The 23,384-nt window shown below is 54.6% G+C and overlaps 2 protein-coding genes across 6 annotated transcripts in view; both read left to right on the top strand.

Annotated features, from left to right (window-relative positions):
• Positions 1-17,808, top strand: part of Card10 (caspase recruitment domain family member 10) — a 29,460-nt gene extending 11,652 nt beyond the window's left edge. The window contains exons 8-21 of one of the 2 annotated variants that reach the window (XM_031348832.1): positions 1,970-2,161; positions 3,639-3,764; positions 4,567-4,682; positions 5,662-5,690; positions 6,051-6,174; positions 11,996-12,155; positions 12,428-12,539; positions 12,885-13,128; positions 13,289-13,358; positions 14,165-14,258; positions 15,176-15,334; positions 15,454-15,569; positions 15,958-16,067; positions 16,711-17,808. In XM_031348832.1, the coding sequence (XP_031204692.1) occupies positions 1,970-2,161; positions 3,639-3,764; positions 4,567-4,682; positions 5,662-5,690; positions 6,051-6,174; positions 11,996-12,155; positions 12,428-12,539; positions 12,885-13,128; positions 13,289-13,358; positions 14,165-14,258; positions 15,176-15,334; positions 15,454-15,569; positions 15,958-16,067; positions 16,711-16,948 (1,890 nt within the window). In that variant the 3' untranslated portion in view covers positions 16,949-17,808. Of the gene's footprint in view, positions 1-1,969; positions 2,162-3,638; positions 3,765-4,566; positions 4,683-5,661; positions 5,691-6,050; positions 6,175-11,995; positions 12,156-12,427; positions 12,540-12,884; positions 13,129-13,288; positions 13,359-14,164; positions 14,259-15,175; positions 15,335-15,453; positions 15,570-15,954; positions 16,068-16,710 lie in introns of both variants that reach the window. The other variant, XM_031348821.1, reaches the window with a different exon arrangement.
• Positions 17,809-19,382: 1,574 nt separating this feature from the next.
• Positions 19,383-23,384, top strand: part of Mfng (MFNG O-fucosylpeptide 3-beta-N-acetylglucosaminyltransferase) — a 28,264-nt gene continuing 24,262 nt past the window's right edge. For all 4 annotated transcript variants that reach the window (XR_004112669.1, XR_004112663.1, XM_031348802.1 and 1 more), the window contains exon 1: positions 19,383-19,875. Coding sequence is in view for 2 of the 4 variants with exons in the window: in XM_031348802.1 (XP_031204662.1) it covers positions 19,621-19,875 (255 nt within the window). In the remaining 2 variants the exon portion in view is untranslated. The remainder of the gene's footprint in view (positions 19,876-23,384) is intronic.

Raw genomic sequence — 23,384 nt, 5'->3', positions numbered from 1 at the left:
GTCTACAGAGTGAGTTCCAGGACAGCCAGGGCTACACAGAGAAACCCTGTCTCGATAAAAAACAAAAAAAGTGCACTGGTGAATTGAGATGAGGCTGTCAGGTCAGGGAGACCGTAAGCATCTTCACGTACACTCAGGCAAGCCTGTGAGTATGCTGGGGTGTGGAACATGGGCTTCAGAAGATGCCTGCCAGTCAATATGGGCCTCACAGTCTCCCAGAGACTCTGCTGCAGTCCTCTCATTGCACAGGGCCCAGAGAGGTCAGCCTTTTGATGATCACACAGGCAGGCGGCATTGGAGCAGGGCCCAGACTCCTGGTAAATCACAAGGGGGTCCTTGGATTGAAACCCAGAGCTCTGCCTTTTCCCATCGAGCACTTGAGACATCTGCCCTGAGCTCTCTTGCCCTCCCAGAGCCTCCTGTATCTCAGCTCTCTGCATGGAGGAGGGACCTGCAAATATTTGCTGATGGAGAAATTCCCAAAGGGTTTGGCTTTATGTTCCTTGCATCACAGGCTTGCTCACGTCCTGGGAGGCTACAGGGTAGCTGAGGGCTTTGGACCAGTTCAGTTCCTTTATGCTGACCGCTGTGTGGGAGGGCGCCCCTGTAGGCAGGGCAGGAGGTTGCTGTGCCCTCTGGAACTCTGGGAGCCTTTAGAATGTAGGTTTGGGGGTCATCCCTGGCATTGGGATGCCCTCCAGGCTTCTTATCCCCGCTCCCTCAGAAGCAGCATGGGCAAAGTTGGGCCTGGGCCTAGCTCTCAGGGACTTTCATGAGAGGAAAGAATATTGGCCGCACTGGGCTGGGTTGGACTTCTGGCACCTGTAGGGACCTAAGTGCTGTGATTAAAGTTGCTTCACAGTGGATCTCTTGAAAGTATCTTTTCTTTTTTTAAAAAGATTTATTTATTTATTTTATGTGTATGAGTACACTGTAGCTGTACAGATGGCCATGAGCCATCATGTGTGTGGCTGCTGGGAATTGAACTCAGGATAGCCCCGCTCGCTCTGGTGTAATTCACTGCAGCTGTCTTCAGACACACCAGAAGAGGGTGTCAGATCTCATTACGGATGGTTGTGAGCCACCATGTGGTTGCTGGGATCCGAACTCAGGACCTTCGGAAGAGCAGTCAGTGCTCTTACCCGCTGAGCCATCTCGCCAGCCCTGGAAGTATCTTTTGTTGTTGTTGCTGTTGTTGTTGTTGTTGTTGTTTTGAGACAGGGTTTCTCTGTGCAGCCTTAGCTGTCTTGGAACTTGCTCTGTAGACCAGGCAGGCCTTGAATTCAGAGATCTGCTTGCCCCTGCCTCCCAAGTGCTGGGGTTTAAAGGTGTACTCCACTACCACCGGGCTAGAAAAGGTATCTGAAGTTTAGGGTGTGGTGTTCCTGAACTCCGGCCTTCCCAGCCAGAGGCACCTGCACCTCTGGTGGTGGTGTTTTTTTCTTCCACCAGTATGACCAATGATCCATCCTCTTAATCCAGTGGTTCTCAACCTTCCTAACACTGCAACCCTTTAATTCCTTATGTTGTGGTGACCCCCTCCCCCAGCCATACGGTTATTTTTGTTGCTACTTTATAATTCTAATTTCTACCACTGTCAAGAGTTATAATGTGCCGGACAGTGGTGGCGCATGCCTTTAATCCCAGCACTTGGGAGGCAGAGGCAGGCGGATTTCTGAGTTCGAGGCCAGCCTGGTCTACAGAGTGAGTTCCTGGACAGCCAGAGCTATACAGAAACCTTGTCTCGAAAAACCAAAAAAAAAAAAAAAAAAAAAAAAGAGTTATAATGTGAATATTTTTGGAGACAGAACCACAGGTTGAGAACTGCTTTCGTAGCCTGTGTATAGATAAAACACAGGGCCTCCATAAAGGAAGTGTCCCACAGGTGACAGACAGCACAGGTCTTGTTCTATCCAGCCCACTGAGCCAGCGAGACTCCCTCAGAGGCTGGTTCCCCTGTTCTCTCCAGGCAATCCAGAGCCGAGACCGGATCCAGCTGCAATATTCTCAGAGCCTCATCGAGAAGGATCAGTACCGCAAGCAGGTGCGGGGACTGGAGGCGGAGCGTGACGAGCTGCTCACCACAGTCACCACCCTAGAGGGGGTCAAGGCCATGCTAGAGGCACAGCTGCAGCGGACACAGGGGGGTTCCTGTCTCAAGGTGAGTGGGGCCAGAACGCCCCAGGGCTGGGGTGCTTTGGGGCTTGTGGGGAGCCTTGCTTCACAGGGAAAAATATGCTGGCCTAAGGCTGGGCCTCTGTGGTGAGTGAGTTCTAGGTCAGGGCTGGAAACTTGTGAGGCCTGAGAGGGGGACCTCAGCCGGGTGGGACCGTGGTTGACATTAACAATAGGTTGCAGCTGAGAGGTTGTGGGCTGGCTTCTGGGTTTCTGTGACTGTTCTGGGCACACGGGATAGTTTGAGCTGACTGTAAACACTTGGCAGGCCTGGATGTCGGAGGGCCCACGAGCAGGACTCTCAGGCAGCTAGGCTAGGCTAGCATGGGTCTTGAAGTCCCACAAGAGAACAGCTACTACAGTCCTTTCAGAGTGCGGGGCCCAGAGTGGGCCAGAGGTCTGCTGGAGGTCACACAGTCAGGTGGTACTGGCACAGGGCTTGGACCACCCTGGGAAATCAGGCAGTGGTCCTCGGACTCTGCCAGGAGCTCTGCCGTTTCCTGTTTTGGGCCATTTGTGATGAGCTCGTGAGCCTGGAAGAGGAGGAGGAAGAGGAGGAGGAGGAAGAGGAGGAGGAGGAAGAGGAGGAGGAGGGAGAGGAGGGAGAAGAGGAGAAGGGAAAGGAGGAGGAGGAGGGAGAGGAGGAGAAGGAGGGAGAGGAGGAGGAAGGAGAGGAGGAGGAGGGAGAGGAGGAGGAGGAAGAGGAAGAGGAGGGAGAGGAGGAAGAGGAAGAGGAAGAAGAGAAGGGAGAGGAGGAGGAGGAAGAGGAAGAGGAGGGAGAGGAGGAAGAGGAAGAAGAGAAGGGAGAGGAGGAGGAGGAAGAGGAAGAAGAGAAGGGAGAGGAGGAGGAGGAGGGAGAGAAGGAAGAGGAGGAGGAGGAGGAGGAAGAGGAGGGAGAGGAGGAAGAGGAAGAGGAGGAGGAGGAGAAGGCATATGTATGTGACCTCTTATGTGTCAGAACCTTGGTGGCTTTTGCTCTGAGGTAAAGACAGACGAGTTCTGCTCCCTAGGCCCAAGAGGTTGGGCTTCTCCCACCCACTTAGTTTGGTCCTGCGAGGTCTTAGTATTGCAAATCGTAGACTCTGTCGTGGTGCTGCCTCAGGACCTTTGCATGTGCACCTGCCCAGATCATTCTTCCCAACTGTACCTACTTTGTACCCCCATATCCTGAGTGTGCAGCTCAAACCCCATTTTGCCCGGAACACACTGCTATGCCAGGCGCGGTGGGGCCTCTGTTGTTCTCTGTGCTCACCCACACTTCTGCTGCCCTCACGTTTGGGTGATTTTGTTCCTCTGCTGGCTTAAGGTCTTCCCCGTTTTGCGGCATGGGCTCTATGAAAGCTCAGATCTGGCATCCTGTGCCTGTGTCTTTCCTGTGCCAGGCTCGTGGCGGGTGCGCAGTGTGGACGGGCTAGCCTGGGCTGGGCCCTGCTCACCTCCTCCTTCACCTCATCCTCTGGCAGGCCTGTGCCTCCTCCCACTCCCTGTGCTCCAACCTCAGCAGCACCTGGAGCCTCAGTGAGTTCCCATCGCCCCTGGGAGGCCCTGAAGCTACAGGAGAAGCCGGGGGATCTGAGGCCCATACCTCGGTAAGACGTCCCTTCCTCCAGACACAGGGAAGCCTGGGACTTCTCTATGTTGCCCATACACACAGTGTGTCCAGTTTGCCAGCCATTGCATGTCACAGGCAAGCACAACAAGGCCCAGGGAGGCTGAGAACCTTTTTTTTTTTTCCCCATGTGCGTTTGTACGTGCAGGTGTTTCCGCATGTTCATGTGTGTGCACATACACACGTGTATGCATGTGGAGACCAGAGGTCAGCCTTGGGTGTCTTTTTTTTTTTTCAGGAGCCATCCACCCAGTTTTTCCTTTGAGTTATTTGATTATTTTTATTTTTAATTATACACGTGTATGCATATCTGTGTGTGGGTGTGTGCATGTTTGTACGGAGAGCCTCAGAACCCAGAGATGTCTGGTCCCCTTGGAGCTAGAATTAGAGGTGGTTGTGGGTGTCTGATACAGGTGCCAGGGATGGGGCTTTATCTTCTGTGAGCAACACAGGCTCTTAACCATTGAGCAATCTCTTTGGCCCTTACGTTGTCATTTTTGGAGATACTCTCTCCCTGGGACTTGGAGCTCTCGGATTAGGCCATGTTCTTCATCACTGGGGTGACAAGCGTGTGCCACCATGTCTCTGTGTGCGTGCGTGCTGGAGATGCAACTCAGGATCTCTTGCTTGTTCATATGGCTTTCCCAGAGCCTGTAGGTATGGGGAGCCCTCATACACTGTGGCCTCCTATACCTTTCCTTTGTCCTGGGCCCCAGGTCTTCTCTGAGAGCAGAGGGCTGGGATGGGTGGGCTGGAGATGACCAGGCCTTACGGGCTTGCAGGAGGAAGCCACAGACAGCGAGAAGGAGATCAACCGGCTCTCTATCCTGCCCTTTCCACCCAGTGCTGGCTCCATACTCCGCCGGCAGCGTGAGGAGGACCCGGAGCCCCCTAAGAGGTAACTTACTCGAGGTAGCAGAGCTCCCCATGAGGCAGGGTTGCTGGGTCCTGATTGACACATCCTCTGAGTTCAGCTGCCAGAGTCAGGCAGGACTAGCAGTCCCCTCGCTGGACTGCCCCGAATCTGTCAGAAGTCCTAGAAACAGTGAAGTTCAAAGAGGAACCAGGTTGGGTCAGGTTAAGGCCAAATGGCAGAGTGGGCTCAGCTGCAGCCCAGCACACAGGTGGGAAATTCATTGCATGCAACCTGAGATTTTTTTTCGAGACAGGGTTTCTCTATGTAGCCCTGGCTGTCCTGGAACTCACTGTGTAGACCAGGCTGGCCTCAAACTCAGAAATCCGCCTGCCTCTGCCTCCCAAGTGCTGGGATTAAAGGCGTGTGCCCCCACTGCCCAGCAAGATCTCAGATTCTTAGAAACTGTGTTGGCTCAGGTTAGGGGGTGTAGAGGATTCCATGGGCAAGGTTCGCAAAGCAAGAAAGCAAGGCCTCAGCTTCAGTCGTCAGTAGCAGCAGCAGGCAGGTCAGAAAACCCAGCCACATCCGTAATGGCCAGAGCAGGATGTGGGATTTCCTGTCTCCTGGTCCTTCCCATCACTCTCTTCCCCCTCTAAGTGGCCTCCCGATAGGAGGCTGGGCTGGGGGAGGCCGTGGTGCCCATAGGCTTGCTGTGAAGTGACCTGCATTCACAGGGGTGAATGTGAGGAGGCCGGTCTAGCTCAGGAAGTACAAGTAGGAGGCAAGGACCCAGGGTGGCAGGGGAAGGTGGTGGCAGGGTGTACAGTAAGGGGAGGCAACATTGAAGGACAAGCCAGCTGTGGATCGAAGCAATGAATTCCTTGCCTTGTGCTTGTAGGGGGTTGGCTGGCCTGGGTGTCCTCGGTCTGGGTCCTGGTCAGTGTTTGCTGGGGCACTGAGATACGAGGTGGGGGAAAATGGTGCCGGTCTCATTTGCCACCCCTGTCTCCTCTCTGTTCAGGTCTTTTAGCAGCATGTCGGATATCACAGGTAAATCCCAGGGCTCCGGGTGAGGTGCATTTTGGGGAGTTCCTTGCCACTGGCCTAGATCCTGCCCGCTCTTCTGGCCTGTGTTCCCTCCCCCATGGCCTGTCTGTGCCCTGACCAGTCATGGAAGCTGTGTGAGAGACTCCTGAGAAATAGGGTCCAGCTTTTGCACCTGCTCCTGGGCGTGCCATGTGGGGCCCTCCACTTCCTGCCCATCTCTTCCTCCTATAGGAATCTGGAGCCTCACCCTGTGGCCCTGCCCCAGCTCTGTGCTCCTGGGGCCACTAGCCTGCCAAACCCCCTTTTGTTGCGTTCAGCTGTCTCTGTTGTCCAAACTCCTGACCTCTCTCTCTTCCTCCCCAGGGAGCGTGACCCTTAAGCCCTGGTCCCCCGGCCTCTCTTCATCATCCTCATCTGACAGTGTGTGGCCTTTGGGAAAGCCGGAAGGCCTCCTGGCCCGGGGCTGTGGCCTGGACTTCCTCAATAGGTATGCAATTCTCTAGGATGGTAGAGTAGGGCTTGGTGTCCTACATAGCTGCAGAGGGTCCAGGTCTCAGTTGGGAGGCAGCAGGCCACGCCTCTGCTCGAGGCATCCCTGAACAGTGCAGCCTTCAGACATCGGCAGCCTCAGGATTCACATCCTGTTACCGTTGTCTGCCTTGTGAGCTTGGCTGCTCTCTGCTCCCTGGGCCTCGGTTTCCTCACCCGCTAAAGGCAACCATGATCTCTTTTGCCATGTGGATGTATGGAAATTTCTGGTTTCTGTGAATAGAGCATCCAGTTCTAGGAGGTAAAGAGTTTGTCGCTCATTGTTGCCCTCATTCCAACGTCTTTCTTGCTACTCCTCTCTGCTCTGAGCTCTTTGTGGGCAGGACTCAGCCGAGCCGCTGAACCACTTACAGTGGCCCAGGGCCACCACAGAAGCCCCTGTAGCCGCTGTAGCCACAAACCCAAAACAGAAGTTACAAAACGTTAGGGCAGGATGCCCTGAAAATGACCCACTTTGTCGGTGAGGGAAGGACACTCCCTGCCCCACCCCATCCCTGACCCCCCAGGCCACAAGACCTTTGAACTCAGAGTTGCTTTGGAAAGACAGGAGAGGTTGGCCAGGGAAGGGCCTGGAGCCCTTGAGAAGGGGAGAAGGGGAGATGGAAGGGGAGAGTTTGGGCCAGATGAGTCCCAGTGGGCCAGTGACTAAGGCATGGACATGTGGATTTTGGCTTGTGTGAATTAGATGCCTGGGAATGCCCACTGCCATTCAGTGCCAAGGCAGCTGCTTCACTCCTGGGACAAAGTGTTGTTTTGATTGTCCTTGTTTCATAAACTACAGAACCGAAGCTCAGAGATGTTAATGAGTTTGCTTGAGACCACATGGCTGAAAAGTACTAGGACCATCTTCAGGGACCGGGCCACACCTGGGTTTTAGGAAAGTTTTAGGAAACACTGAATGCCAGCCAGTGTGAGGTGGGGTTAGGGGTAGGGGAATGTCAAGTTACACCGATCAGGGCAGAGCAGGACCAGAGGCCTCCTGCCTCCTAGAGACGGCTTGGCCAGGCCTCCAGCACTCCACCCTCCCGCCCCCACCCCCTGCTCCTGTTGCAATCACAGTGTAGGCAGTGGGCCCAGTGTGACATTGTCTCAGGCCTGTGCAGGACATGCTTCTGGGGGAAGGGGTGGAGGTGCCTCCCTTCCTGCCTGCTCTGGCTCTTCCTCCATCCTAGCTTGCAGCGGAGGCCTGGCTGTCTTCCAGGGGGCGCCAGGATGCAGTACCGGGAGCAAGGCTCTGGCCCAATTCTCTTGGGCTTGGGCTGGGTCACCTCTCCTGCTCATGCAGTTCTGGGGAAGAGGGAGTTGGAGGAAGACCACAGACCAGGCTGTGGGCTCAGGTGGCTGAAAGAGAAAGGAGGACAGGCCTCCACCTAACTGCAGGTCAGGGTGACCCACTTGGGTCCCAGGATATGGCTATAGCAAGGTGGGGAAGATCTGGCTCTGTACCCAATGCCTTGAGTTCAAATCTTACTGTTTATTGCTTGGGCAGGCCACTTATTAATTCCCATGTATGCTATAGATCTGTGACAATGCCTGTCTCTCGGGTCCTCCCCCCCGCCCCCAGGAGTCCTAAATTGAACAGTACCTGGCTCAGTCTTGGGCATTCTAGCTGCTACAGTGGCTGAGCGGAGCCCTTATGGGGGCATACGCAAGGAGACGTGGTCTGTATAGTAGGATATGGGAATATCTGCATGCACAGGTGTGCTGGCATGTGTGGAGGACGGAGCTGAAATTAGTGACTTCCTTGCATGGCTCTCCACATTAAGTCCCTGCATCCTGGGGTGAAGGATGCATCACTATTTGGCTAGACCGGCTGGCCAGGGAACTCTTGGGATCCTTCTGTCTCTGCTTCCGGATCCCTGATGTTACAGACGCAGTGCCTAGCTTTCATGTAGATACTGGCATCCAAACCCCCGTCCTGATATCTGTGCACCAGGTGTTTTATTTACTGAGCTATCGTTCCATCCCAGAACCTGGTCAGGAATTGTCCAAAGCTACTGGAGGCTGGTATAGTTTGGGCATAGCTGCCTTCTGTTTGCTGTGTACATGTTGGAGGCACACACATAGCTCTTGAGCCTCTTAGTTGCCAACTCTGTCACCCTCTCCACTCCTCTGTTAGGGGACAGGGCAGAGGAGGGTCAGGCAGGCACTGGGGTGGATGGAGTAGGGCTAAAACATCACTGGACAGATGGCTGTGTGGAGGAATAGGGGGAGTCTAAGAATGATGTGAGACCCTGGGTACTGGGAGAGCATTAGAGAAAGTTGGTCTGCTGTCTGTACGCAGAACCCTGTGCATGTCTGTACTCACATGGTCCTAGGGACCTCTAGAACCTTCTGACCTCACACAGAGAAAGTTTTAACATTCTTTGTCCAGGTCCACTAGCCACCGTCTGTCTGTACCATCCTTGGAGAGAGGTAACTGCTTTGTACCTCAGTTTCCCACATCCCTAACACGGTGACATCATTGTCAGGATCATTAATGTCTCTAGTCTGTGTGGCAGGCTTCAGCCTCAGCATCCAAGTCCCTGATGGGTGCAAATCTGTCACGCGTACAGCTTGGGGATCTTCCTACAGTGTTCTGGGACAGGAACACTCACTGGCCACACGGCCCATTATCACTCATTGTTGGCAGAAATGACAGGTTCTCTGACATGATGGGGTGGGGGTGGGGCTGGGAGCCCTCTGGGAGTTGGATAGCCCTGTCCTCCCCAAGCCCCAGGTCCTCAGTCTTGGACATGGGTCAGGATCAGCTAGCATGTTCTCTTCCCTCCTCTGGATCCACCGAGGTCCCAAAAAACAGTGTCTGTGCACACTGTTCCCACCCAGGTCCAGGCTGTGTTCCCACCCAGGTCCAGGCTGTGTTCCCAGACGCTGACAAGTGCCCAGAGCAGGCCGCCTTCTTGTGAGGCCCAGGAAAATTTACAGAGTCCTTGGGGACCCTGGGAAGAGTCATTGTCCATGGAGGGGTGCCAGAAATTAATCTTTAGGTCACAGGGTGGGCAGGGGTGTGGGAGGAGATCAGCAGTTCTGAGTGATGGCAGCGGTCTGTGGGTTTGTCCACAGACCAATGGGAATGTCCTCAGTCCTACCTGACAACAGGAAATAGCCACAGCATTTTTTAAAAAATTATATTTTGTTTATTTAATGTGTGCATGTGTCGTGCATGTCACAGAGCAAACGTGGAGGTCAGAAGACAACTTGTGGGATTTGATTCTCATTTTCTATGGTGTGGGTCAGGAATGGGGCTCAAGCCGGGTTGGGGTGAGTCAGGGTTGTGGAGTGGGACAGGCACATCTATGGTTAGTCAGGCCACGATGCTGATTCACTCTGCGGCACTTTCCTCTCTCCGCTTTTCTAACCTTGCACCCAAGAAAGGAAAACCTGGAAGAACCTGAAATCAAAAGCTCATGAGACAATGGTCCAGGCTTGGCGATATGGCTCAGATTTCTTTTTTTTGTTTGTTTATTTATTTTATTATATGTAAGTACACTGTAGCTGTCTTCAGACACTCCAGAAGAGGGTGTCAGATCTCATTATGGATGGTTTCGAGCCACCATGTGGTTGCTGGGATTTGAACTCAGGACCTTCGGAAGAGCAGTCCGTGCTCTTACCCGCTGAGCCATCTTGCCAGCCCCCATGGCTCAGATTTCTTACCTAGCATGTAGAGAGCTCAGCACTGTATAAACTGCATATGACGACACGTACCTGCAATCCCAGCAGTTGGAAGGTAGGCACATCAGAAATTCAACTACATAGAGAGCTAGCCCGGGGTGCCCGAGACCCTGTCTAAGAGATGGAGTATGGTCCAGTTCACTTGAGAGAAGGCATGATTACATTTTGTGTCCTGTTCTGCCAAGAACAGAGTTAGTCAGGGCCTGGGGAATTCCACAACCCACAGTGGCTTCACAACCTTCTGACCCTCACACCCACAGGGCCAGAGGGTTGTCACTGTCATCCTCATTTGATGGACAAGCAGCCTGTTCATTCTCGTGAGTCCACACAGGTCATGGATTAGGAAGAGTTTAGCATAGGCGTGCTCAGACTTTTGACATTTCAACACAAGATTGTCATCTACACAGTTGATGCTCTGTGCAACTGAATTCTAAAAAATTGCCAAAATATCTCATTTTTTAAGTAATTTAGGATTTTGTGTTGGGCTGCATTGAGTACTGTCCAGGGTGGCTTGTGAGTCATGGGTTGGATAGATACACTGAGTGGAACCCTCCAGGATGTCTGTCTGTCTGTCTTTCTTTCTTTCTTTCTTTCTTTCTTTCTTTCTTTCTTTCTCTTTTTTTAAAGATTTATTTATTTATTTTTTATGCATATGAGTACACACTGTAGCTGTACAGATAGTTGTGAACCTTCATCTGGTTGTTGGCAGTTGACTTTTAGGACTTTTGCTCACTCTGGTCAACCCTGCTCACTCTGGCCCAAAGATTTATTTATTATTATAAATAAGTATAGTGTAGCTGTCTTCAGATGTACCAGAAGAGGGCGTTAGATCTCATTACAAGTGGTTATAAGCTACCATGTGGTTGCTGGGATTTGAACTCTGGCCCTCTGGAAGAGCAGTCACTGCTCTTACCCTCTGAGCCATCTTACCAGTCCCCAGCTATTTTTCTCTTAACTGCTGACTGGACAAATTTCAAGAGTTCCCCATTCTGCCTACGTCTTTCCACATTACCTCCCTGAACCAGGACAGGCCCTAGGGACCTGGCATTTGATTTGACTGAAGGCACAGGTGCCAGCTGAGGGCTGGGGGTGGTGGTGCAGTATGAGTACCTTGAGGTAGGGGAGAGGCTCGGCTGGGCGAAGAGGCTCTCCTCTGCACCTGGTCTAGCCTCAGGCTCATGGAAGAGACTTTGGAGTCAGTTTGCCTGAGACTGCCCATCGGGCCCTACCAGTTCTCATCCGGGGATGGGCAGGACTTCTGGGCATTCTGGCATGTCTTTGGCTTCAGTGGCCACAGTCCGTGGCTCCCTTTGTGTCAGGGATTAGGGTGGACAGATACAGTCCTGTGACTCAGACGCGGGTTCCAGCTGGCTTTTCTAGGAGCTGTTGTTCAGGATTTTAAGTTGGTAATCAAGGAGCTCACTGAGGTAGAGGGGAGAACATGTAGCACCTGGGATTTCTTACTGCCTCTGCTGCTGCTCTTGGTATTGAACCTTCTGCAAATCCTGTACTCTGTGCCGCAAGCCTCCCATCACCCCAGAGTCTGACTCCTCACCCTCTGTCACAAAATCCATCGCTTCCATACTGAGATGGGACCCAGCAGGAGCTACCCTTTCCTACCCTCTGCTCCCCTCCCTTTGCAGCTGCTTGTAAATTAGAGTCTAAGGGATCCTCCCTCCCGGGATCATGAGTAAGCTGTGATCCTTTGTCCTCAATGTGTTAGACACTGGGTTTGGCATTAGGGGTAGAGGCTGGATTTCACAGATGTCTGGGCCTGAAGGGTTTTGAAATGGGCAGAACTGAAGAGAAAATACAGAACCTGGCCGGGGGTGCTGCCGGGTAGGGGTGGGGTTAGTGGGTGGGTGTTATCTGGGAGGGAGAGAGGCTGTGTCTAGCTTGAGTTTTGAAGCAGCAGCGGGATGACCTGGCTGGGGAGAGGGGGAAGGATGTTGCAGAGGACACTTCAGGGGCACTGGCCCTGCGTGAGATTCATGGCCCATTCGGGCAGCAGAATCACGGTTGCTTTCTGGGTACCCTGTGTCAGTACTGACTGGATTCTTATTCCCAGTTTCCTCCCTTTTTCTCAGGTCACTGGCCATCCGAGTGTCTGGCTGGAGTCCTCCTGGGGGCCTGGATTCCCAAGATAAGAGTCCAGATAGCCTTCCGGTCCTTGGGGACAGATGGTCTGGGGCGGTGGTGCGAAGGGTGCTGTCTGGGCCTGGGTCGGCCAGGACAGAACAGAAAGAGGTGAGATCCCTCTTCCTGATCTAGGGACAGGAGTCTTTCGTCAACAAGGGTGGACATGGGTTGGTGGAGCAGCATCCATGGCTGGGGTTTCTGGGGACTGGCTGAAGTAGAAGTTGCTCTGCTTTCAGCCTGCAATGACTAACATCTGATTTGGTAGATGGGGGGTTGGGGTGGGGGATGTGGGAGTGTGTCGGGGCGTGGGGGTGGGGCATGGTGACAGCATCCCAATAGAGCTACATCCCTAAAATCATTCACTGTCTGCTTGGGCTTAGCCAAGGGCGGAAGGCACTGGCCTGGAGGGGGCAGGCCTGGAAGCTGAGCCCCAGCAGAGGACCCTGCCCTGGAACCAGGGCTCTACCCTCCCCTTCCTGCTGGACTCAAAGGGTAAGCCCGGCCTATGGGAGGACCTGCTGAACTCATGAGACCTAGCCAGTCAGGGCTCCTTCAGTCTGGGATGTGGGTAGGGATAGAAGGGCCCAGAGGTAGATGCAGAGCCTGTGTCCTGGTGCCATGCAGGGCTGTGGCCTCCTTTTGGTGTGCGCATGCGTTCTCTTTCTGCATTTTGTAAGCACCAACCACGAAACAGTAACTATTCTGTACCTACGTTCCTTGCTCAAAGAAGATCTTTGTAGCCCAGGCCTGTAGGAGGTCATACCAGCCCCGAGGCCCCTTGAAGCTGATCCCTGGGCTCACTAGCCTCCTGTGTCCTCCCTACCCTGCCAAACCCAGCCTGTCAGTCCTTCCATGAGGCCCTGGATGCCTGGGCAAAGGGGCCGAGTGCGGAACCCTTCTACATTCGAGCCAACTTCTCCCTGCCCGAGAGGGCGGATCCCCATGCCCTTTGTGTGAAAGCCCAAGAAATCCTGCGGTTGGTGGACCCAGCCTACAAGCGGAGGCAGGAGTGGTTCTGTACTCGAGTGGACACCCTCACCTTACGGGACCTGGACCGGGGCACCGTGCCCAATTATCAGAGGTGATGCTAGAAGCCTGGGGTGGGGTCCGTGGGACTTGTTATGGGGATGCCCTCTTTCCCAAGGAGTCCCTCACTGCCTTCTGGGGCAGGATGAATTGGAGGACAAGATGTTGGGGCTTGCTTTTCTCTTCACATGTGTGACCCAACCTTCCTCCTGCAGAGCTCAGCAGCTTCTAGAAGTCCAGGAAAAATACCTGATCTCCAGTAGACACCGGAGTCCTCGAAGCAACGTAAGCAGGGATGACGGGCAGGGAGAGGCATTGGCAACGGAGGGAGGGGCAGCCTGAGTATTCTGTCATCCCTAAGGAGAGAGAGAAGAAGGGAGGCCAACATGACCATAATTTTGTGCCTAGGAGACAGAACATCAGTCTCCCTGCGTAGGATGGTTGAGAGATGAAATGTATGGAACGGGCCTGTGCTCTAGTCTAGTGTATGTCTTGTGCACAGTGGGCACCAGAGAAAAGTCATATTCTCTTTTTCAGTCCCTGGAGTGGGGAATGGTGATTGTGCCCATGGTAAAGTGAGGTCCCTTGATAAAGTCTCCGGGAGATCCCATTGCTGGAGAGTGGCCAGGGAGTGTGTGTTCAGGAGGGGATTGTGAAGAGCATGCAGCTGTGCATGCTCACCTCTCTGCTGTCCACCTACCTCCTGGACTGCAAGCAGCTTCTATGAGCCCGTGCATGTCTGGGGCCCAGTGCCCGCTCCTGTGCTTGCTCCATGGTTGTCAGGCTTGGGCTAAATAGTGTGAGTGTCCTTGATTTTCCTACCCAAGGTCTTGCTGCTAGTTCATTGGAGGAGAGACTGTGCTGGACTAGGCTGAGGATGGGGGTGGGGATGACGGATGAGGAGTTGGGAAGTGAATGGAACAATAATGCAGGGCTGGGGTGGGGGCAGAGGGGCCTAGGGAAGGGAATGGTGGGAGGGGGCGGGGGCTATGTGCAGACCTGTCGAGTCTGGACGGCAGTGGCAGGATGTCCCCTCCATTTTGACTCGTTGCTGGGATGGATTGTGACATCTTCCTTCCTTGTCCACCTAGCTGAAGAAGCGAGCCCTGGGGCTGGTGAGGCCCAAGCCTGCAGGGGCCACTGCAGGAGACTCAGCAGAGCAGGTCCCTGCAGAGCCCTGCTCAGGTGAGTGAGGGGATGAGGACCATCCCAGGGCCCTGGGTGGCCCCTGGCTGGCAGTGGGGACAATCCAAGGCTCCCTGATGGTGGGATAGATTGAAGACAGCCCATTGGCAGGTGCTGACTGTGTGCTTGCGTGGGACTGAGGAGTGTTGATAGTGGGCACCAGCCACCACACTGAGGAGAGCAAGGGGCTGGGGGAGGAGCCAGAGGAGGAAATGGCGCTTCTGAGGGGCACCCGGGATGCAGAGGTTAGGGAAGATTTTGGAAGAGAGGGGGAGGAGTCTACTCCTGACAGGAGGTGAGGCTCCTGCACAGTCACAGGAGCACAGTGTGGGTGGTGACAGTGGAGGACTGTGGGTTCCACAGATGGGTGTGGAGAGCCTCTCTGAGGTTCAGGACAGACTGCAACCCCTTGCTCAGGGGCTTCCTGTCTAGCAGATGAGACAGTGAGTGTAGTTAGAGCCAGGTGCCCAGCACTACATGCTAGGGACCTAGAAAAGTGTGACTTGAGCTTAGGGTGGCTAGCGGAAGAGAACTGGGCTGACCGGGCATGGCTCAGAGCTGCAGGCAAAAGCTCTAACATGTCAGGCAGCTAAAGCAAGAAGAGGTCAGATGCTGAATTCTCCCCAGGCTCTCAGACAGTGCCTTTGTTACTAGGAGGATGTGACCCTTGCCCTGGGATGTTGGGAACTCCGCCCCCCGGAGCTTTGAAAGCCGGGAGTCACATGATCTTGTTGACGGCTGGGAGCTTCTCCCTAGGTGCTGAGTGCCCAGTGGCCTGTAGGGGGCAGACCTGAGACAGGATCAGAAAGATGCCTTCTGCAAGAGCACCAGTTCTTTTCTGAGTGTGTGTGTGTGTGTGTGTTGATTTAAGTACCTTGTGCAGCTCCTCACATCTTCCATACCCCTTTTCTCTGCAGAGCTAGAACGAAGCCTAAGACCCTACAGCCTGGTGCGGCCACTATTGGTGTCTGCCCTGCGGCCTGTGGTGCTCCTGCCTGAGTGCCTGGCACCTCGCCTCATCCGTAACCTGCTGGATCTGCCCAGCTCCAGGCTGGATTTCCAAGTGTGCCCAGCAGGTGAGCCTACCACCTGGGTGGGTTGGCTGTATTGGTATGGGGTAGAGGGGTGTGTAATCTGGGGGGCACTGGACAGCCAAGCCTGTGGTCCTGAGTCATGCATGTCCTGTTCTCCACAGAAAGCCTCTCTGGAGAGGATCAGTGTACATCCTCAGCTCCCGGAGCCCCCAAAGCCTGGCCTGCCACTGCTGGGCTGGGCAGCAGGATCCGTGCCATCCAGGAGTCTGTTGGGAAGGTAAGCACTAGAGAGGGCAAGGCTGCCCTCTGGGACCAAGGACCAGCATGTGGGCCACCCTTTGGGCTGGGTCGGGATGATGACCCTTGGGGGTTACTTGAGGAATGGGCTGGTAATCTCGTACCTGAACATCCTTATTCCTGAGCTTATCCCATTGTCTAGCTTGCTGGGTGGGGATGCAGGGGGGTGGCTTATGGGGATGAGAGTAGAGACCGAAGTCCAGAGGGACCTGACCTTCCCCCTGCACACTCCCGAGTCTGGGTCTCCAGTTTCCTTTGGTTCTTTGCTGATGAAGCGGGGCTTTCCCCTGGGAGGTAGTGGCAGGGCGGGTGTGGCAGGGGAGGGTGGGCTCAGCAGTAAACCGTCCGTCTGTCTGTCTGAAAAGAAGCACTGTCTGTTGGAGCTGGGTGCACGGGGAGTGCGGGAGTTGGTGCACAGCGAGGTCTACCCCATTGTCATCCACGTGGAGGTGACTGAGAAGAATGTCCGTGAGATCAGGCGAGTGGTGTCCATGTGCGCGTGCCTTCTGTGGAAGCCTCTGCCTCTGCACCTGCCACCTGTCTGCCTGTCCATCTGTGTGCACGCTTGTATTGTTCATGTGTATTGTGGGTAGTTATCTTTAGAGAGGGTTAGGTCTGTAAGAGAGCTAGGTCATGTGTATGTATATGTGTGTGTATCCTAGGTATCTGTACTATGTGTCTCATAGATATGCATGTATCATACATGTATCATATGTATCATGTGTACCATGTGTGTATGTTCTGGGTATGTATTGTGTGTATCATGGATGTATAATGCATTGTAAGTGTATCTTGTCTGTGTATCATGCATAGTGTGAATCACATGTGTAGCTTTCATGCCATGTGTATATCAGGCATGCCACACATAATACATATTATGTATTATGTACATATGATGTGTCATATGTATATTGTGCTTTTGTTGTATCGTGTGTTGTAGTTATATGTATGTATATGTATTGTGTATCAGTATGTATTGGTCTGTGCTATGTGTGTTGTCTGTCATGAATGTGTGCGTACGCAATGTATATCGTGCATGTATCATATATGTGTATTGTGTGTATGTGTATACATGTGTGTGCACATATGCAGCCAACTCTTATCACTCCCTTCCTCTGCAGGGGCCTGTTGGGCCGGCCGGGCTGGCGGGATTCAGAGCTGCTCCGTCAGTGCCGGGGCTCAGAACAGTGGCTCTGGGGACTGCCGTGTTCCTGGGTGCAGGTGCCTGCCCATGCATGGGGCCATGCAGAGGAGCTAGCCAAGGTGGTGCGTGGCCGAATCTTGCAGGAACAGGCTCGCCTTGTGTGGGTGGAGCGAGGCAGCAGCAGAGGGGGCAGTGGCAGCAGCAGTGAGGCCTGAGGACCCACCAGATGCCCAGCCAGCCTCTCCCAGCCTCTGTCCAGACCTCCTTCGTCAGATGCCTGGGCCGCCTCCAGCCAGTGCCTAGACACTCACCGTTTATACACGGGTTCACACCTGTGCTGGAGAGGTGGCCAGCAGAGGAGACACTGTGTCTTCAGTGGAATCAGACCTTCCCCAGTTGGGGACTTCCTTGTCCCCCGTGGACTCCAATGTGAGACCTCGGTCGCGGGCTCTTACCAGAGTCTGTCATTGGCTGTGCACAGGCTGTAGGAGCCCACACACCTGTCTCTGACCTGCTGCTCTGGTCTCCTCACTAGCTCCAATGTCCCCACATTTCCGTTTGTGTGTCTTACATGTGTGTGTTCGCCCTCTCCTGGCACACTCACCCTGGAATAGAGTTCTCACTCCGTTGGTCAATTTTGCACATATGTCCTTGTGGATCCCCAGTTCTGTCCCTCTACCCGGGTGCACAAGGTCTCTGGGATCCTCAGTCTGCATCTCTGTCCCCAGCCATGCCCAGCACCATGTGGCCTCCACAGTGCACTGGCATTGCCTGTGTGTGCTGTCATGCAGGTACCATGGCTGCCCTGGTCAGCTCCTACCCTTATGTCTCCTGTGTGTGTTGTCTCTCATCTGTGTAAACACCACTATCCCTGTGTCACTGGCACTAAGCAATGTGTGCTCTGCCCAGCACACCAGGACATGTTCTCTCAGCTGGCTTTCTGTTCCCTGCCTTCCTCCAGGAGGCCAGGGCAGCAGTGCTGCTAAGCCATCCCAATGTCAGGCTTGTGGGTAATTCCCGGGCCTTTTCTTTCAAGGTGCACACTATGAGTCATTAAAGTTTGTCATAGAAGTTGGTGACTTTGTGCTTGCTTCCATCCCTGGCCTGGGGCCCCTGTCTCACTACTTTCCTTTATCCCCATCCCCAGAACTGGTGGATTCCACCTTTCAAGTCCCTGCCAGTGTGTTCAGTTTGTGGGGAGGGTCACATTTCCTTGGCTCCTCCCAGAGACGCCCGCCCGCCATCTGTGCTGGAGTCACCTTACCTGCCCCAGTGCCAGGTGGGGGGCCCTCAGCCCCGCCTTCCTCATCAACAGAGTGTCTTCTGCTCAGGTCACTGAAGCCAGCTGGCCAGGAGTGGCTTAAGGAGCCTGGCTTCTGAGTACCAGAGACCCAGGGCAAATTGTGGGTGTGTGGCTGTCCCCGGGACAGCTCCCCCCAGAGTGAGCATGGTCACCTCCAGGGGGAGCAGTCCAGAGAGACAGCCTGGAAGACACTCTGGGCTTTGAGGTTAGGATTTCACTTACAAAAATGTTTATTGTGTGTGCGTGCAGGAGCGAGAGTGCAGAGCATGTGTATAATGTTCAGGAGCCCGTTCTCTTTTGTCATGTGGGTCCTGGGAATCAAACTCAGGCAGTCAGTGTGTCAGCGAGTGGCTTTACCTGCTCAGCTCTCTCACCTGCCTGGAGATCCCTATAAGGATCCCTTTGCTGTGGGGATGCACACAAGGCCAGAGGACAACTTGTGGAAGTGAGCACATCCCTGGGAATTGAACTCAGGTCCTCAGGCTTGGCGGCAAGCACCCTTACCTGCTGAGCCGTCTTGCAGGCCCTCACCACCATTTTGTAGAGGTATCTTGCCTAAAGCCATACAGCCAGGCTGTGGCTCTAGCTAGGATCTGAACCCAGCACCAAGCCTAGGCTTTTCCCTGGTGGCACTGTTCTGAGGAGGTGTGTTGTGAAGGGGACAGGCTGATCATTGTCCTAGAGTGTCCAGGAGCCTTAGCAGGCCTAGATCCATTCCCAGCCACCAAGGACTTTCTTTCCTGTGCTTAATTAACATAATTAACAAGTATTGATTGAGTGCCCAGTACGTGCCTGGCACCGTACTGGGCTCTGGATAGTCAACAAAATAGAAGAAGCCCCTGCCCCAGTAGTAGGATGAGTAAGACAACAAATATGTAAAATTCACTGGAATACAGCTGGAAGACAGAAAGAAGGGACTAGGCTTGGGGGCTGGGAAGGAGGGCTGTTTAAAGTGAGCAGGAAAACCCTCATGGCAGAAATAATGTCTGTGTAAAGATTCAAAGAAAGCGAGAAGTGATCTCTAGGGAGCATGCTATAGTGGACGCGGCCCCGTGGCAGATGTAGGTCTGATGCCCGGTGGGTGATGGGAAGGGCCAGCAGGAGGGAGAATGAGCCAGGACCCAAGGCTGGCTCGATAGGACTCTGTGAAATAATGAGTATTGTAGGAGCCAGACACAGGGCTGTGGGGCATAGGAAGGCTGGACAGGCTTCTTCCCACCTCGTGGAGGGTTTGGTGTGGCTGTAGCAGCTGGCAGGGCCCGGTGCCCCTTCAGTGGGTGGCTCCCAGCAGCTGCCTCTGGGGCTTCCCAGGCCTAGCCCCGCCCCTCGGGCTGAGGCAGGGGCGGGGCCAGGAGCTAAGCGGCCCTACCCGGAGGGAGGTCTGAGGAGCAGGTGGCGGGCTGGTGGCCTCTGCCGGCTGGCAGGACGGTGGTGGCCCAGAGACCCGGCTTGCTCCTTTCCCGTCGGTGCCTACCCTCGATGCCTGCCAGACTTTTGCCTGTACCAGGGCCCCCTCCTGACCAGCCTCCCACCCCAGACTGATTGGGGAGTCGGGGGCTGAACTGTCTGGGGGCCCAGCTACCAATGCACTGCCGGGTCTTTCGGGGCCTGGCGGGAGCCCTCTTTACCCTCGTATGCCTGGGGCTCCTATCTCTACGATACCACTCAAGCTTGTCCCTGAGAATGCTGCAGGGCACGCTCAGGCTGAACCAACCGAACCCGGGGCCCCTGGAGCTGCAGCTGGGCGACATCTTCATCGCAGTCAAGACTACCTGGGCCTTCCATCGCTCCCGCCTGGACCTGCTACTAGACACGTGGGTCTCCAGGACCAGGCAACAGGTGACAGGCGGGGCTGCCTTGAGGCCTGAGAGAGAGCTCCTGGCTGAGGGGCTCCTCAGGGGTCTTCCTGGTGGTCTGGGGAAAGCTGACCACCAGTGAGTGGTTCCTTCTGGGGTCTCTCCACTCTTTCCTCCCTCCATGCTGACCCCCACCCCTCACTTCCACACTCCAGGGCCTCACAGGTCCACACCTGTTGGGTTCAGTGTGGGACCCCTGTCCTAGGCTCCTCTTGGGTCCCCCTCATCTCCTAGATTCTTGACCTAACTTGCCTTAAGGTCCTGGTGGGTGTTAAGGAAGCTCCAGAGAGGTGCAAGCTCACCAGGCCTGAGGAGCTGTGCACCTCAGCTCTGAGCATGAATGGGGCTGTGTGAGGCAGGGATGTGATGTAGATGCTGGAGAGACATGGAGGTGGGGCCTGCTTGAGGGAGGCTTCCTCCGTTCCTGCCCCACTGTGCTGCCCAGGGTGTGAGGGCTGTGGTCTAGCCTTCTCATTTCCTGTGCTGCGGTTGGGAGGCAGTGGGTGAGGCAGAGGGGGCTGGAGGTCAAGGTGAGGGGGAGATCTGCCAGGCATATGGAATATGTGTGTGTGTGTGTGTGTGTGTGTGTGTGTGTGTGTGTGTGTATACATGTGCTCATACACAGGGCTAGGCATGCTAAATACAATAATAAGAAGGCATGGGTAATGAGTGTGTTTCCTGAAAGCAGAATCTCTCTCCCCATACTCAAGACCTCATCAAGCAGAGCCAGGGATGGGGGGCATTGAGGACCCCTTTAGGGGAGGTAGAAGAGCTCATGCACTTGTGCACACATGTGCTATGTCCCCACGGGTGGCTGCTGGCTCTGTGGGTGGAAGTGGCTGAGCCTTTGGAGGGGAGGCCAAGGAGAGGAGGTAGTTCAGTGAGGGAGAGGTGTGGGTACCTGAAGAGGATGCTCTCCTCCCTCCACCTCCGTTTCCTGGCATAATGTCCGGTGCAGGCATGAGTTCTTCCTTGGTAGAGCTCCCTGCAACCCCTCCCCCACCTCCCCCCTTCTTGTCTGGAAGAGAACATGGTTCCTCCTCGGAAGCCAGTAGGGCTGGCCCTCCGCATAGACCTTCCTGTTTATGAAGCTGCGTCTGTGTGTACCAGGGAGCAAGGTCTCACGTGGTTCCTGGCGCTTTCCTGCCTTGCTCACCGTCATGGTGCCCTTGCTCTGAATGAGGAAAGGAAGGGCTAACCAGAGCCACCCAGGAGGCCTGTGGGGCAGAGCACAGCAGGACACCCTCTCCTGCTTCTCAACGGGGACCCCTTCTCTACCAGGCCTCAAGATCAGAGCTGCCAGGGTTACTGGGGTGCAGCTGGTCCAGGGCCTGGCAGAACAAGGCAGAAAGGGCAATCGCTGCCTAAATGTGTGTCCTAGGTTCTCTCAGGGGCCAATCAGGCACCCAGGTCAAAGGTGCCAGCTTCTCTAAGAGTGGGAGGCTTCGTGCTCCTTAAACGTGTCGACCACCTGCATGGCAGGTGTGACTTCCCACCCACAGTGAGGTCAGTCGGAAGCTGGAGAGGTGTTGGGTCTCCAGCGGGAGCCAGGGAGAAGGGTGTGGAAGGACGGTCAGGTGCAGAAGGGAGGTGAGAGACAGGGAGGTCCATTCCTTATTCCTAGGCTTCCTTTCTTCAGTGACCTTGGCTACGGGCCCTCCATTCCTACATTTGCACAACACTAGTGTGTCTGGAAACTGCCCTGGCTGGTTAACTGTAGTCCTGGGTACTCGGCTGGTTAAAGGTGATGGGGTGACAGGTGGCCTCAGCTTAGTGTGCTGGGATGGACTCATGTATGGCCTTTGTCTGGCAGAGGGGGTAGGCGGGGAAGGCTGTTTTGTGTGTTTTGAGCTTGAAGGAGCCTTTCTCCCTCTAGTCCCCTCCTGGGTGGGGGCTGGGCAGGGGGAGATGGCCTCAGCCCACTCTCCCCTTTACAGCAGCAGATGGTCCCTGGCCACTCCCTCTCCTACCCCAGCAGGCTGCCTTTCTCTTTGTCTCTCAGCCTGTGAAGCTATAACTAACTATTGTCTGGGCCTTTTGCTTAAGTAAATCAAATGCAGCCTGCTGCTGGTACCCAACCCCCTGTGCTCTCCAGAACTAACGGAACTCCTGAGTTGCTTCTACCCCAGACTCCCGCCTGAACCCTGGTCCTTTCCCCAACGCTGCCTCACCTGCCACCCCACTCCAGCAAACATTCTCAGTCTGTTTGTTCCATGCTCTGGACTCTAGTGACTTCTGCTGCCCCATGGCCATTTGGTGGCAAAAACTTGCCAGACAGTCAGACAAGAAAGGCCTGACTTCTTGGCTGGCTCCCTCAGGAGTTATGTGGTAAGTAGGCCTGGGTGAGAATGGAGCAAGAGGCCGAGGAAGACAAGCTGGGGACCTAGGAGAAAGGTCTGGAGCAGCGCTGGCCTTGGGAGCAGAGAAAGACAGGAGTCAGGATAACGCAAATGGTGACGCAAGTGGACAGACCACGTGAGGTGACAGGCACAGTGACTGGTGACTCTGAGGCTCTGGGCCCAGAGAGTGGGGAGAGGGCACACTGTGTGGGAGGGAGCGCAGGGGGCTCAGCTTTTGATGCTGGTCATGGAGTCCAGGCCCTCACATAGGCTAGTGCAAGCGCTTGCTCAACCTTGACCAGCTCTTCTTTTTTTTTTGGGGGGGGGGAGAATGGGGAAGCACGGGGATTGTCTCCTCACCTACCTCTGTGTTAGAGATTGAACTCAAGGCCTGGGCATGCTGGGCAAGTGCTGTGCCACACTTCCAGTGCTGGCCTTTGCTTGTGCTTTTTAGGGGTTCACTCTTAATGCTCCAGCCTCCAGGGAAATGTTATGGTGACAGGGATTTGACAGGCAAGGGCCCAGCGGGACCAGATAGCAGGCCTGGAGAGGGTTCCCAGGGTCCAGGTTCAGGGCCCTATGTAGAGAGGGGTCGAGAGGGGTAGAGAAGAAGATACTAGGCAGGCCTAGCCCACTTGCTCTCTCTGGAGCATCCAGGGCTCTGGCACCAGCTCAGTGATGAGCAGAGGCAGACCCAGGGGGAGAAAGTTCTCGGAAGGGAGAAACTCGCAGTCTCTCTGAGAGAGCCGGTGCTGGGACACTGGAGACAGACAGGGAGCTACCTTCTGGTGGGAGGGGAGGAGAGTACAGGGGACCTTAGGAGTAGCTGATGGTGTCAGAGAAGGTCTCTTGGTAGGAGGTGCTAGATGTGGCAACTTGATGTTGAAAGAGCTTGATATGTGAAGAGGATGTGCCTGTAATGTGTTAGGGTAACTGAAAGAAATCTGAGTAGAGATGCCTCAGAGGTGGGGCAGGGAGGGCTGAGGTAAAGTCACATCCAGTGGCAAGGGTTAAGTGTCTCTTCCTTTATCACACTGACCTTTTTTTTTAAAAAAGTATTTATGCATTTGGGTGTTTTTGCCTGTGCATGTGTCTGTGTACTATGTGGGTGCAGTACCCATTGTGGCCAGAAGAGGGCGTGCCCCCCCCCCCC

The sequence above is a fragment of the Mastomys coucha genome, unplaced genomic scaffold (assembly GCF_008632895.1).
Source record: "Mastomys coucha isolate ucsf_1 unplaced genomic scaffold, UCSF_Mcou_1 pScaffold11, whole genome shotgun sequence".
In the NCBI taxonomy this organism is placed as follows: domain Eukaryota; kingdom Metazoa; phylum Chordata; class Mammalia; order Rodentia; family Muridae; genus Mastomys; species Mastomys coucha.
This window is presented reverse-complemented; position numbering and strand designations above follow the sequence as displayed.